This window comes from Neocloeon triangulifer, unplaced genomic scaffold (genome assembly GCF_031216515.1).
Source record: "Neocloeon triangulifer isolate White Clay Creek 2 clone unplaced genomic scaffold, ASM3121651v1 ptg000002l, whole genome shotgun sequence".
Lineage (NCBI taxonomy): Eukaryota > Metazoa > Arthropoda > Insecta > Ephemeroptera > Baetidae > Neocloeon > Neocloeon triangulifer.
Genome location: NW_026775545.1, coordinates 5950858 through 5966530, shown reverse-complemented (window position 1 = coordinate 5966530; position 15673 = coordinate 5950858). Strand labels below are relative to the sequence as shown.

Here is a 15673-nt window from a genome sequence, read left to right as displayed (position 1 = left end):
ATCAATATTGCACTGGATATTAAATGGGATTTAAAGAATTTTTTTTAATAAATTAGACGACAATAATAAATTCAATTCACTTTTAGATAATTTAAATGGATTAATTCTTAAATTTGCTCAATTTAAAAATTTATAAAAAGGAATTTTAAATTAAATTAACAAGAGGTATAAGTTCTTAAATTATCTCTTTTGAGAAGCAATTTATATACATGATAGATTTTTTAATCAGTGCCAATTGTCATTTGATTCTCAGCCAATTTCAACAATAATCCGATCTGATTAATAGAAATTCGATCCAAATCACGATTGGGGCCAATGCAGGGGAGTCAATACGAAATGTTGATCGCCCGGCCGAAAAATTCGAAGCCCTTCCATGCGGTTAGCTCCAGCAGAGAAATCTAATCGTGCATGGATGCTGCTGGAAATCGTCATCAGCAAGTCGCACGACGATCAATTTTCTTTTGCCAAATGCCAGAAATGACGTCAGCAATCTTATAATCCGCCGCCGCCGCGTTTCACCAGCATCGGAGTTTGCGCTGCACAGATCGGGGCGGGTGCATAGCAGCCACTAATAAAACTAATTAAATTCGTATCACGTCCCGAAATGTACAGAGTGCGCCTGTATAGAAACCTAATATTTGAATACGTCGAGCAGAGAAACACAATGTGTCTAATTTTGTGCTGATATTGCTTGAAATTTCTCGTCATGGATAAGAGAAATATAAATGACAGCAGGCATAGAGAGATGAGATGTATCTGATGCTCCGTGTCTCTCTCTCTACGTACGTAATAATGCAGCATTATAAATTTTATATACCCCTATCCGTGTGTTATGTGCCTGTCAAAAGTCATTCGCCGATATATGCGCCGCGCCAGAGGCTCACACACACACACCAAACTGCCGTGCAGGAAAGCGAATCTCGGCGCCGATTCTCGAATGTCATTCAAAAAATAATAGAGAGTTCACGATTTTCGGTGTATTCTGTTATTATATTATTTTTATCACGAGTGTTTTTGCCCGTTTCAACTTTTGGCAGGGGGAAATTTCCTCTTTGACAGATAGACACTCGCACAATCGAATTTATTTTGGAAGTCTCTCGTGATTTTTCATTCTCCATGCCATATTTTACAATACATGACGGAGGCGAAAATGATTTTCCAGCTCCGATCAAAGACGGACGAGTGTTTTTTGTATAGGACAGAATTTTCCTCAGCCAAACTTTCAGCAATATTTTTTATTTTTAAAATCTGATTCAATTAAATTTATTTCACTTGATATTTAAATTTGCTTTTTGTTATAAAGACACGTTCTCTCACATATTTTGCTAGTTCAGCACTATTATGAAATTCGAGTCGATCAGTTAAAGGGAATTGAACCTTTTCACGGAATGCTTATCAAGTGGTTATAAATTCATATACCAGAGAGTTCACACGTTCGATATGCTCATCACTTATTATTTCATCCGCACATTTTACATGCAGATATAATATTTTCAAACGCTGCTCATGGTTAACACATATATCAAATTTAACGCTGTCGATGCTGTAATTTTCGTTTGTTTTTCTAAGAAGCGGCGGCCGTTCAAGTTTCAGCTCCTCGTCGTCCACAAGAGCACCAGCAGCTTTTGCTGACTCGGCTCGCAAGAGGCGCAACACAACACCTCCTCGGGCTGCTTATATTATTATTTTTATTGAAAGACGCACACATAAAGAAAGAAAGAAAAAAAAACAGGTATGAATTTTATCCCTCCGTCAGCGATGGCTCGCTGGGCAATCTATAAAGTGTGAAATAATATTTTTTGAAAAAAAAAAATATACACACGTCCAAACGCGTCTTGAATTACCCTCCATGTGCGCATTGTACGTATGAGCAGCGACATTTAAAAGAAAAGAAAGAAAAACTTGATCACACGACGGCCAAGGAGATAAGGTTTACACGTATCGCATGGCTGCATGAGGATTTAATAAGCAAAATGGCAAGTAGAGCTTGAAGGAAGAACTGCAGCTCTCATTATTGTATATTTGCTCAGGGAGAAAGGATGTCTATAGAAGAAAAATGTATTAATAAAAAGAAATAAGCAGCCTGAGGATTGATTTCGCAATTTTTTTCACGTCTATTCCTTCTCTTCGTGATTTTTTGCACTTGGAACCAGTGAGCAGCGGCGAGTACCGTCGTCCGAAAAGTAGCTTATTGAATGTTGCTAATGGAAAATGTGTCAATAGACCGAGAAGAAGAAAATTCATCACCTGCTCGCGGTCGTTAATTGCTCTGTGCAGTGTGAAAAATAATTCCGATAAAGTCGAGTCATTGCCTTTTATTGGCCAGAGATATGCGGCGGTGCGAAGAGCAGATTGAGCAAAGGCCCTAAATAACATTTCTCTGATTATTATTATTTTTTTTTCTCCTTCTTATCTCCCGCTCTTGATTGGAGCTGCGTAAATTTATATTGCAACTCACGCAAAATATTACATTTTTATTGATCGATTATAGTTTTTCCGACCTGCGGCACAGATCAAAGGGAATAATATAATAATTCTAGTATGAGAAATCTTTCAGATTGGGACGATGGCGAAAATGATCACATCAAATTATTATATCACTGCTTTTTCTGTGTAGCAGTAAAAAAATCAGCCGCGCGTTTATACTACCAGGGGGTATAAAAATTTGAAGAGCGCCGCTCCATTACATCATTTCTATAATAAATTTCATTCGCCTTCGATAATAGGGTCGATGCTTTTCTTTCTTTCTTTCTTCTCGGAAGCCACCGGAGTTGTTGCCGCCGCTTTTGACCAACGCGGAGAATTTTTACGGCCCATTTGCTTGCTGCATCCTTATGGGGAATGAAAACAGCCGGGACGATGCGCAGAGGGGCTCTGATCATTTGATCAAACAAAGAGCTAAATTCATTAATAATGCCCACAGAATCCCACGCGCGGTTATTTTTTCCGATGGGGGCCTCTTTTGTTGTCAAGCCGAAAGCGTCTAATTTGACTTCAGTGAAATACTGGGCGTTCGGTTACCCCTTTGGCTTCATAATTCTTTCCCAAAATAGACTTTTCCAAGTGTGACAGCAAAGAAATAAGAGGAAACATCCACTGCCGCTATTTACAGAGTAAGAAAAGTTTATGACAAAAACGGAAACAGCAATTATTGATAGAAAAATTTAATATTTATAATTAAAGTTGGTTCAAATATATCAATCATCATGAAATATAATGCCATCCCGAGGAATGTTCTAATTTTTGTTCAAATATATAAAAAAGTTAATTACTTCAGTAAGGGAATGCAAAAACATTTATATTTACAAGTTGTTATATTATAATCAAGAAAACTAGATTTGAATTGAAAAATTAATTAAATATTACAGTAATAAAATACTGTATCATTTATTATTAAAAATCAATTTAATATTTATGCAAAAATAAATTCAATGATTAATTTTAATTAAAATAAAACATAAAATTTTAATGAAAACTAAATTAAAAATGTAAGATTAAAACATTTTATTACCAAAAAATTATCAGTTCAAGTAGCGCGGAGGATGCGACCTCTTGATCGGTTTCGCATTTGGCGACTGGCTGGCTGACTTTTAGCTCGGCCTGTGCGCCAGAAATAAAAACAGAGTCTAATGCCGAGCACGTTGGAAATGCTGGATATACATAAGAGCGCACATTTGGTTTACATCATGAGAAACCGCAGCTCCATCACGCCTGTCAATTTAATATTGAAGGGCTTTTTCAGCTCTCACTCTCTGGCACAGACCCCGGAGATTATTATGATTATTATTTTATTTCCTAGGCATAGACGCTATATTTTTTTTTAGACTCGCCGGCACACATGTTCAACTTCTGTTGCAGAAGTCAGCCCGTCTTCAACAACACACGCACGCATTTTGTCACCGTGTAGCGCCGAGAAAAAATTCCAAAACGCTCGCTGGTGGCGTATGTACGTGTTGTATATAAAAATTTGAGACTAAAAACTTTTCGTCGCCGCGTCTATTCCTAAAAGAGGGTGTCCGATTTCAAACTTCTTTTGCGTCACTCATATAATATAATAAACTGAGAGAGTAAAAAGTCTCTTTCGCGCAGCAACACGTCTAATAAGCCCCGTGTGGGGGAGAATCACTTTCCGTCCCAAATTTGGAGGTCATCTGGCGGAATTGTATGTGAAGAAGCAGCCATCGAGAAAGAGAAAGAGCATCTGTCAATACTCTCAAAATGTATGTTTGCCTAGGCAGTGGAAAAAAATATATTTAAAAAAAAAACGAGGAGATTCCCGTCGATATACAAATAAGAATGACTTTGGATTTATTGAAAGGAGCGAGTGTATTATTGTGTCTGGCTGACGATGATATGTGAATGGCGCGAGTTTACATTTCCACCACGCCTTATGGCTGCATCGATTATTATTTTTATTCAAAACAAACTCACACACCCTTTTACCACCTCGGTATGCTGAAGGAGATGAATATGAAAAAAATTAAGAGATTCCGATGTTATGAGAGAAAGACAACTCCACCTGTTTCGGACTTGCATTTTGTTCTGATGCACCTGCTTCCTCATTCAGTTGGTTAAATTAATTTTCGAATGAGTAAAAAATTGGTCTTTCTGTTTTAGAAAGGAAAGGCGCGTTATTATATTTATTATTGCCCGACGCTGACAAAAAGCAGTCTCTTGGATATTCACATAAATATTTTTTGATTACTTTTTGACTTTGATGGATTCAATGCTGCGGGCAAGATAATCTAAAATATCAGCAACTGTCGGCCATCTGGCTCGCGCCAAAGAAAAACGAACATGTGATATTTGTTATTAATTTTAATAGAACCTCAATAATTACCAACTGAAAATAATTATGCCATATCAATGATCTGAAGAAACTTTGGATTACTATTCCGAATTTGTTGGAAAAAATTATATACTTAAAAAAATCGCACGTAATTGAAGAAGGTGTAATTGGAGAAGGAGGCGGAAATGGTCTCGTTTTTTTTTGTCCAAATGGCATTGACGCGGAGACCCTTTGATATATTTTTTGAAATTCACTACACATTATATTGTCTTTGGCGCTGCCATTAATTTATTCGTCGTGCTCTCGATCATCCACCGCTTTTTTTCTCCCTTTAAGCCGAGCATTCGGCCGTGGCATTAGAATAATAAAAACCTTTCACACTTAAATAATAAAATACAAATGCTGGCTGGCTGCTGCTGCTCTTTGTATTGAAAACTTTGATAGGTCGGAGCGAAATAATAAAATATATAGGACCGGTTTTATCCTCTATATTGAAATAAATGGTGAATTATTTCAGAAATAATCGACCAGGTGACAGATGGGCATAGAGAGAGACGACGAGATTTGGACGGCGCGGAGGGAATTGAGAGAACATAATACATACCATATATGCATATTATACATTATAGATCGGTGTGGCACGGCGAGAATTGAATTTCTAATACGAAAAATAAATGCGCCACGGAGTGATGAAAAAAGTAGGGGAGCCACGCCGCCTAGGGTATTGCAGCAAAGAGGGTCAAAATAAAAGAAATCACACCTCTTTCATCCAAAATATTTTAAAGGCTATGAGAATTAGTGATAAATGTACGCAAAAGGAATATAAAGGTTTAATAATTATAAAAAATACGGCAGCATTTTTTTTTATATAAAAAGAGTAAATTTAATTAGATCCCAGATTAATTCCTTGAACTGACTATTAAATTAGTTCCAATAATTAAATGTGACTGCAAATCCATTAATTCATGTTTCACATCAAGGGTTGTTTAAAACCTTCCTATTTTAATTTCTACAGGTTCTATGTACACATGAAGCAGTCCAAATTTATAAATAAAAAAGTTTTATGTAATATATAATACTATTCAAAATAATCAATTAACTATTGAAATATTCCAAATATGTATAATGTATTAAAATATGTATATTAAAAATCAATGGATTTATTATAATAAAAATTGCTTTATTTAAAAAATTAATAATTACATAAAATTAAGTTAGATTAAAAACTTTTAATTTTCTTATAACTATATTGTAGATTGATTTTAAAAGATCGAATTTGAAAAAATAAAAGGGAAGAAAAATAATGAAGGCATGATCAAATGATCTGCGAATGCTGCACCAGCGATTGAGTAATTTTCTTTTTCCTCTCTCTTGATTGCCGCCGATCGCATTGTAATAATTTAATGCACTGGCCGGCCGGCCGCCCCACTTCCTGATCTCTGGCGCGGCGGAGGCACCCACTCCCACCTGCACACACACACACGTGATGTACTTTGGTGTTCACCTGCCTTGCTTGAGAGGTTGGGGGGTATTGCCTCCGCCGCGCCGTGCTCCTCTCGCGCCGCTGGACCTGTTGCCTTCTCTGATCTTATCATCTCTCGATGGTGGGCGTACACTTTTATACTGCACAGCAGCATTGGTCCATACATCACACCGTAGGCGTGGTCATTTTTTATGAAATCGCCCCGCCCGGGCATTCTTTTCCGCGGCCGATCAATCGGCGTATCGGCGCGATCGACGCGAGGGGTGCTATCAACGACCCCTCGCCCTTTTTCGGGCCCCTTTCCGTGGGGTGACTCTTTTTTATACACGGAATATTGCATATAATATGCCTATGTGTGCGCACGACAACAGTATTATTGCGGTGTTTGTATTGATCGCGGTCGATGGAGCGTGTAATGAGCCGATAAGTGGTTCGCCACCCCTCGGGAAAAAAATAATAAAAATTTTACAAAAATAATAAATAAATATAAAGTTATATTTTATTTTTCTGCAGGATTTTTTTTATTACATTTTAAATTCCGATAAGTATCCAGAAGAAATAAACTACAAATTTTAAGTGAAATTTATAAAGATATAAAATTTGGCGCATTATTTTATTTCAATTAATTGAGATAAAACATATTAATTGAATTTTCTGCCTTTTGGGGAATTGCAAAAAAAGCAGAATTTTTTTAGTTTAAGGGTCCCATCGTCATCCCCTGCACCTCAGCCTTTTGAAAACAAACTTGAGAGAGCGACGGAGCAAGTTGTGGGTTGAAGAGGCTTTTGACAGTCGATAACGAGCCAATGCGGCCCATCAGCGAAAGTGAACGTTCTCGCACCTGCTGAGCCAAAACACGGGGCTGAAAAAAGCGAGCGGCAGATAATTCCCAACCTACCCTACATGAAACAGTGGTGTGCGTGAGAGAGGTACATACACTGTACACTCCGCCGCCGCCGCTTCTCTCGCTCTCTGTGTACTATACACACACCACTCTCTCTTCACACACACACACAGCCGGTGGAGTAACGCGATGGTCTGTGGGGGCCTATATAGTAATGCTAAAACACACAGCCAGCCAAACAGGCTGCTGCTTTGGGCGCGGGATACCACCCTGCACCACCACAAGCGACGTGCCCAATCGTGCCGTGGGCGCTTTTTCGCCGGTTTTCGGGCGTAGTGGAATTTTTGTAATTTTTGCAAATCGGACAAGGTGAACGTTTGCTAAAAAAGCAAGAGTTAAAATGAAAGATTGGCTTGATCAATAAATTTTTAAACTTTGCAATCAAATTTTTAGTGTAAGTTCTTTGATTTAAAACCAAAACTTTGATAGTATTTAATTTAAATTTAAAAGAAAATTTTGAGATCTTTTTGAAAATGTGCAAAATACAAATTATCAGAAAATTTTTTAAAGTTAAAATAAATTATTGAAAATTAAATAATTATGTTAGATCTAATGCATACAACTGTTCAAGATAGAATTAGCATATTGAAAAGTTATTATTTTATATAAAATTTAAAAAAATTTCATTTCATTTTATATGTTGTTGTTGTTGCTAATATTAAGGATAAGCAAACGTATCATTTGATTTTTTTTTAATTTGACTTAAAATTATTGAATATTAGCTTTTTTTAAATTATAATTTATGTACTCCAGTGCGCCTCAGCTGCAACCCCCTGAAGAGAGTCGCTTCGGTTGTCTGCGCCGCTCTCTCTTGCTCTCACCCCTCCGCAGCAGCAGCAGCAGGAACATGTGTGTGTTTATGGGATACATGCTGCGGTGCTATGTGCTACTTAGCCTACACACAGACACCCCCTAACCAAAGTGGAAAATAGGTTTAGCACTCACTACGGGTGTATACAGAGATTGCAGCGGGGCGGCACAGGTGAAAAAGCAGCGCAAGATCAACCGAAATTAACCCTTCTGACGAAACGCGATTAATTGGCGAAAACAAGCGGGAAATAACAAAGCGACAATCGGCTCGTTATTTTGAATTTTATTTTGAAACCGAGTGAATTTATAAACGCGACTTGAGTAATTGGGAATGCGTCGTCGTCTGATCTATTTCATGCGGCCGTTTGGCACTAGAATCATATTAGGATACACCAGCAGTGGCAACACACAACACAAGCACTGTTCGTTTGAGAGAGAAAAGCGCGCGGCGGCGGATTATAAATTTTGTATACGGCGCACTGTCCAATGGCACGGGTTGCTCAATAATCTATTTTCGATAGGCGCGGCGAGACGCTCACACTGCTCTTCTTGTTCTAGACCGCGCGGATAAATTACAAGAACAGCAGCGAACGCTTTCTTATTTTCCTCTTTATCAAAATAAGTGTGCGTTCAGTGGCGTGCCAAAAGCTGGGCTGCAACGCTGACAGTTCGCCTGCACCTGGCCCAATTGTCAGCACACGTTTGACTTAAAATCTTCTATTTTTACTGGGATCAGCTTTGGCTTTTTCTTGGTTTGGTTTTTTTTCTCAATAATTTATTGTTTCATAAAAAATGTATAAATTTCTTCATATTTTATGATTATTATTTTTGATAAAAAAATTATATTTAAATTAAATAAATACATTTTTATAGTTTATTTTCTTTTGATTCATTTTTTATTCACATTTTGTGTGTTTATAATAATGCTTAGAGGTGACCTTGTCTCGTTATTCGATACTAATTTTCTGCAATTTGTGCGAATCGATGACCGATTTTTGTCCTACATTTTGAGTACCTGCGGGTGTGAAAAGCTTTTTTCGACCGCACACACGGCTCTACAATAGCGCACTTGCATTGTTGCCTTTTTGTTCCGGCGACCCTCAATGAAGAGAGAAAAAAAAATACCAAACTACCCCCTCTGAGCGGTGTGTGTTTGGATGAGCATCCCCCTATATAACAACATTTATTTGATCCCGCTGCTGCCTTTTCACCCCCAGTATATGATTTTCATCGGCAGAGAGAAAAAACCTTTCGGGGTGAATTTATCATGTAAACAGGCGTATGTATCGCGCCATCTCTTTGAGATAAATCCAAATTCAAAAAGACGCAATTGGAGAAGATTTTTTGCTCAACTTTGGCGGCGCAAGAACAAACAAAGCAATTAATGAATCGGTGAATTAGTGAGCATTAAACAATGTTGTAAATTGCGCGCTGCTTATTTCTTTTCCTCCGATTGTTGACCAACCTCGAGCAGTGCTGACGAGAGAAGATATAAATCGGACGTGTGTACTCTCTTTGGCAGCGAATAGTGCAACCTGCATTGGTCAATCACAGTGAATTTAAACCACGATTCAGTCTCAAAAGAAAGAAAAATATAAAATAAATAAAATCGACCAAGTGGAGTGACCTTTTTGTGGGGAAAAAAAACGATCTCGTTTTTCTGTCGGCGCCGCCAGATAAATTATTATTTTTCGTTGTGTGTGTTTGGGGCTATTGCGCCAAGATTATATTGTGCTTCAGTGCGGGGCGCGCGCCGACCGACCAGCCGCGGGTAAATATATTGAACACGCAGCTTTCGTTGGCCACCTATTAATCCACTTCAATATATACTCTATTTCGAACCAACCACGCACACACACTCTCGCACACACACAAACCGAAATATCCACCACGACTGATGATAGAAAGAAATGTATTGGAGGTTAAATTTAAACTCCGTGATTCAGTCCTATTCATTTTATTTCGTTCGGCCAATTTCCTCGTCAGATTTAATCGTCGCCTTTAAATAAATTTATATTTATTATTTTGTTGTGCCAAATTTTCATTTCCGTTCGTCATCACATCTGCTTGGGAGTAAAATGCGTCATTAATTATCGATTTTGCTTATATATTTGATACAAGGCGATTACTCATTTCATTGAAGTCCTTGGGTTTCTCACAAAAGGGTTGCTGTGAATTTCCCCCTGCTTTTGTGAACGGATTTTGTATGAATAAGAAGAATTTATATAAAAATTCGCGTCGATAAACTGCATGTCATTAATCTTGTAAAGACTCCCGTTCGTTTTTAGTTTGATTGGATTATTTCTGCGGCACACAAAGGATATCAAACGCATCGCAGGAGCGTCTTTATGTGCGCCCTGCACTGCTGCTGTATATAAATTTAGCCCTTTTGCTTTATGTACGCGACAAAGACATTTAGAGGTGGGTGGCGCGAGTATATTATAATATTAGATTATCTGATCGATATCCAATCGTTAATGTCAAGTCATTATGAGCGCCAGTGTGTACGTGTGTAACAAAAACGGGCCCTTTTGTGTTGTTCAACATATAAAGGGCCCTGCGCGTGCAAAAGACGCCGGCGCCCAAACTTAAACCAACCAACCGAACCGATTCACGCATCCAAACATATTATACATTCTGCAGAGGGCAAAAAGTTGCTGCCAGAGCACGCGTGCAAAATGTATACAACAGGGCAAAAAAGTCGGCGCTGCTGACCCCTCGGAGGCCTTTATTTATTATTGAATATAACAGAATAACATTTCAAGCAGGAGGGGAGCGACTGGCGATTCGGAACTGACTGTGTTATTATTTAATTCCAGATTTCTTCCTGTCCAATGCGTTGCTAATTTTCTATACAGAAAATCGAATGGAAAAAAATAAAATTACAATTGCAGACCACAAAAGTATCAATGTTTAGCAGCTTGCCGTGTCCGATATTAATTGTTTCAAAACCAGTTTTCCGGCGGCGCGAGCTAGTTTTTTCTTTTTATAAATCCAAATCGCTCCCATTCAGATCGGTGCACGTGAATTATTGACGGGAGAGATAACGAGGCGAGATGGAAATTATATGCATAGAGGGGGATGCGTCCGGTCGAGCTGGTCTTTGTGTACGGCAGTATTAGTCGGAGACGTGTTTCGCAGGCATTTATGGATTTGCGTGGCGGCGGCGGCGGCGTCGTCCCGTCGTTTGTTTCCAGCACTGCATCTATTGATTAGCGACTGCTCGCTCTCTATATCTTTAATACCCCCTTATTTCTAACATTAAATCTAAAACCCCTCCTACCGCCACCATCGCACGACCAACCCTGCCTGCCAGCTTGCCGCATGCTTTTGTAGAAAAGCAATACTTCCCTATCACCACCCCCTATATTACCCCTTTCAATACCCCCATGCCGGAGAGATCTATCTGTATCTTGTGTGTGTGAGAGAGCGACGACCATCATATACATACACACACACAGCAGCTAGGCCGGGTATAGCTTTGACGACTGATTCAATCACTCGAAACTCGCCTCCACCTCCTCCTCCGCCACACAGCCGCCTCCTCCCTGATGCTTTGCAAAGCCGTGGGGAATGAATTTTAAGGGGTGCACCATCAGTAAAAAGGGTTATAAAAGACATCAATAGTAAAAGCTCTTTCATCAATACCGAACTATGATGGCCGCGCGCTGCGACATATGCAGAAAAGGAGAGAGAAAGAGACTCTCTCGCAGATATATATTTATTTATTCCCGATGTGATGCCCCGCTTTGACTTTGTTTCAAGCAGCGTAATTTATTTTTCAAAGTTGTTCCCGGCCGAGCAGAGAAAGAGCCGCTTTGGTGTATCAATTTCCTTTCAGTGCGCGCCTCCCGTTATCGGTGGTGCCTCAAAACCGATTTCATCCTGTTGAATATTATTTTTATTTGGTCGGCCCCAGAGGATGTGTACAATATTTTTCTCGCTCTTTAGCATTGGGATATTTCCGAAGTAAAAACCGCGGCCGTATCCCTTGGTTTACTATTTGTCAACTCGTTAATCGACCTTTCAGATAACGAGGCGAAGAAACACGCATAATTTCAGCAATGTACAAAAAGTTTCAAAAGCCGCAAAATAAAAATAATGTCGTCCGGAATTTTTTTACCAAACTTATATGCCAGCGCGAAAAGAGTCACGTAGACATTTGTTTCAAACCTGTCGATCACCTACATGTGTGCGTTATCTCAGCACGTTTTCCGGTGCGAGCGACACTTTTCCACCAATTCATTAAGAAAAAGTAGCCTACGTAGAAATTTCCCACAGGCTTCTTATCGCCTCAACACCAGCGCCTAATTTTCAAGGAAAAATGCAGGTTGTAAATTATTATGAGAGGCCACGCAATATAATCAGTATTTTTGACAAGAGTTTGCTTTCGAAAGAATAAGAGTATTATTATTTTACTTGCAGGAATTTTTTACCTGGTTATTGCGCGCATTGATGGCCGCCGAGCGTTTCAAAAAACTTTATCTCTCCAAGAGACGATAAAAACAGCGAGTGCGCACCGGCCATAATTATCCAGCGATATCTCAAATTTCCTCCTGCGTAGTGACAAAATTGACCGAAATTGTGGGGTTAGGTGTGCGGGCGTATGCAACCCGTTCGGTACGCACCCCCGACCGGTTGCATAAGTATGACAAAAGTTTCAAGTTCCATCTGGTAAAATTGTAAAATTATTATATAACCAAAACATTTTGAAAAAAAACTAATTTAATTCAGATTCAGTTTGAAAAAAAAAAATAAAAAAAAAAAAAGTATTTTTATAATTTAGCTGTCAAAATTAAAAATTGCATGTTTTTATATTTAAAAGTGAAAAATAAACATTACGACAAATTCTTGGTGACCGCGGAAGTTAATAACAAAGTCTAGCTGTTCCCAGTAAGAAACAAAAGGAAATTTCAATTGTTTGATGCTTTTTACTCTCAACACTGGACTTAGAAAATTTCAACTGCTTCGCAAACAAAGTCCGTAAAAGTTGAAAAAAATAATAAAATTCTTGACCAGTGGCCCATCAGGTCGGCGAGCAAATTTGTTAATTAGTCGGATGCCACTAGTTTTAAATGCACGGCAGTGTTCAAATTTTTATTTCAGCTGATGCTGGCGCATCGGGAGCCCGTCGCGGCATTTCTCGGATGCCGGCGGTCGCGCCGGTGTTCGCCGGCAAACGCTCATTCATCGCACTTTTTGTCGCGAGTGCCGCGGCGCCCGCTCGCGATCACACTTTCCGGCCGAATTTGTGAATCGGGCTTTTCCGATACCGGTCTGGGGATTGTTTGCGTTGCAATTCGCGCCGCGAGATGCAGGAAATGAAATTTCAAAACGCGCTAGCTGCACTCTCGGACACGCACCCCTTCAAGACCGGTCCATGGTGCGGCGATTAAAATGAGAAAAACCGCTCGGTATATTTTTGAATGTGCATCGCCACGACTGACTAATTCCAAAACGTGTTTTATAAATGCATCTTCTCCCGAGAGAAATAATTGCAGCCTGTCCATAATTAAAATCCAAGTGTCACTCCGAATCGGAGTCAAAAATCAATCGAACCGGTCAGATCGGAGGGAAAAGCCGGACGGATTAAAATCCAGTTTGATTCGTCAGGGGGATGAAAGTGGAAATCGGCCTTACCTGCTGCCAAAACTGCGCGAGGAGATAAATGCGTTCTTTCTTGAAGAGCCAGTCCATTGATTGCATAGCTTGAATGTCCATGCTTTGGTTGTGGTTCACAACACTCCGAGATGTTGTCAACTCGTTGATCACGTTCTCAATCTTGGTGGCCGGGTGCTCGAGACTCGGGGGCGGAAAAGTGGCGCTCATCCGCGCGTCCAACCTGCTGCTCGTCCAACGCCGAAGGAGAACCAACTCTAGGCCATCACACAAGTCCGGACGATTTGTAAATGCACTGACAGGTCACTTGAATTAAAATTTCGAAATTCTCTCAAAAATTCACTAGAGCACAGGTGGCATGGGCGCCGGCCGACGGTGGGGTGCGTTTGCGAGGGCCGTCGGACGTGCGTTACTTGCTGGTGGCTGGGGCGCCGCTACGCCGACCTTATCACTCAAGGCTGAATCTCCGACTAACGCAGCAAGGAACAGCATGGGTAGTGTGTGTGTGAGCGAGCGCGAGGGGGAATTTTCGTAAGTAAAGGCGAGCAAGGCAGTCTCGGCTCCCCACTCCGCGATCTTATGGTGAGCAAGGTAGATGCCTCCTGCAGCGGACTGACACCACGCGGATGAGTCGCGTACTAGGGCCCGATTGCCGCTTCGGGGGTAGCACGGGGCTAGGGGTGGGCCGGCAGGGGTGGGGGTGAAGATATTATTCGGGGGATGCTGCTGCTGCCTCTCTCTTTTGATACAATACACGCCGGGGATAGCGAGTTTATCGCCGGCCGCGCGCACCAGAAATGAGGGGTAAGAAAGAGTGAAGGAAGGGGTTTATCCAGATAGCACTGTGTGTGATGTTATGTCTCGCGGAAAGCGCGCAGGCTCGCCCATGCCGTAATGCCCATGCACCAGACTCTCTTTTTTCACCACCCTGCTGTCGAACGAACGGGGGGATGCGCCAGCGCCAATCTTTGCGAAAAAATCGGATCGAACGAGTTCGATAGGTTTTATTCTTGGCGCCCCGCTCACCACGTTATTGGCCTCCTTTCGCTGCTGGTGCCGCAATGGAGAACGCGCGCTTCGGAGAACGCCCTCCAGCATGCGCGCAACAGCCCTTCGATTTGCAACGCCTGCCACTTGGATTTCCCGATTTCCCGGTCGCAAAGTTCCAGACCAAGAGTGATTTTTTTCTTATTGAAATAAAATTTTGATTCATCCCCTCAATACAACATTGAAATTAATTTAACAAATTTAAACGTGAATCAAGATAAAAAAAGAACATGGTAATAAAAATTATTGTACAATTCTGAATTTTGGGTGAAGAAATTACAATAAAATTTTAGTGTGAGAACTTTTCATAGACAAAAACTGTTCCAGAGTAAGAAACTATAAATTTAATTTGATATAAAATAATTTCTTGATCTTCCAAAACTTCAAACATATTACTTATGACAAATAATTGCAACCAACTTACTCAATATGATTGAAATTGATTCATGAAATTAATTAAAAAATAATGCGTTCTACATATGGGAAATTTTAATTGGAATTAAAATATTTGAATAATAATTATAATTAACCTTTGGAAAGATTTGTGGATTTTTATCGGCGGCTATTGAGGAGATTTTATCAATTAAAATATGTAATTTTACAAGACAAATCTAAATGGGTGATTATTTCTTTGCATCAAAAGTCAGTATTTTAAGGCTCGTTTAGTAGGATATTATCAAACAGGATTTTTTCTGAAAGTAGGTTACGTTGTGTGAAATTTTCTATTCTAAAACCAGTTAAAATTGATTTTTGTTCAAACAATGAGATAAAATAATGTAAGATTTTTTTCATGAAATTCTATAGCTAATTTCAAAAACCAAAATTTTAAAGAATTAATGGCTCAAGAGGGCTGTAATAGTATACACTATTGTTGTTTATTCTTCATCAAAGTTAAAAACGAAAGAGGAAGAAATAAAAAATGTGGAAGAAAAGGTAATAAGTTTCCGAAAAGCGGGGCCTTGCGAATTGATTGCAAGGTTCTATCCAGCATTAAAAATAGCTTTTTTTTTTAAATATTTAG

At 39.6% G+C, this 15673-nt stretch overlaps 1 protein-coding gene across 4 annotated transcripts in view; it reads right to left on the bottom strand.

Annotated features, from left to right (window-relative positions):
* The window catches only part of LOC132202996 (homeobox protein cut), a 44263-nt gene extending 30156 nt beyond the window's left edge, over positions 1-14107 (bottom strand). For 3 of the 4 annotated variants that reach the window (XM_059630405.1, XM_059630431.1, XM_059630422.1), the window contains exon 1: positions 13627-14107. In XM_059630405.1, coding sequence (XP_059486388.1) covers positions 13627-13815 — 189 coding nt within the window. In that variant the 5' untranslated portion in view covers positions 13816-14107. The remainder of the gene's footprint in view (positions 1-13626) is intronic. The other variant, XM_059630414.1, reaches the window with a different exon arrangement.
* Positions 14108-15673: the final 1566 nt, after the last annotated feature.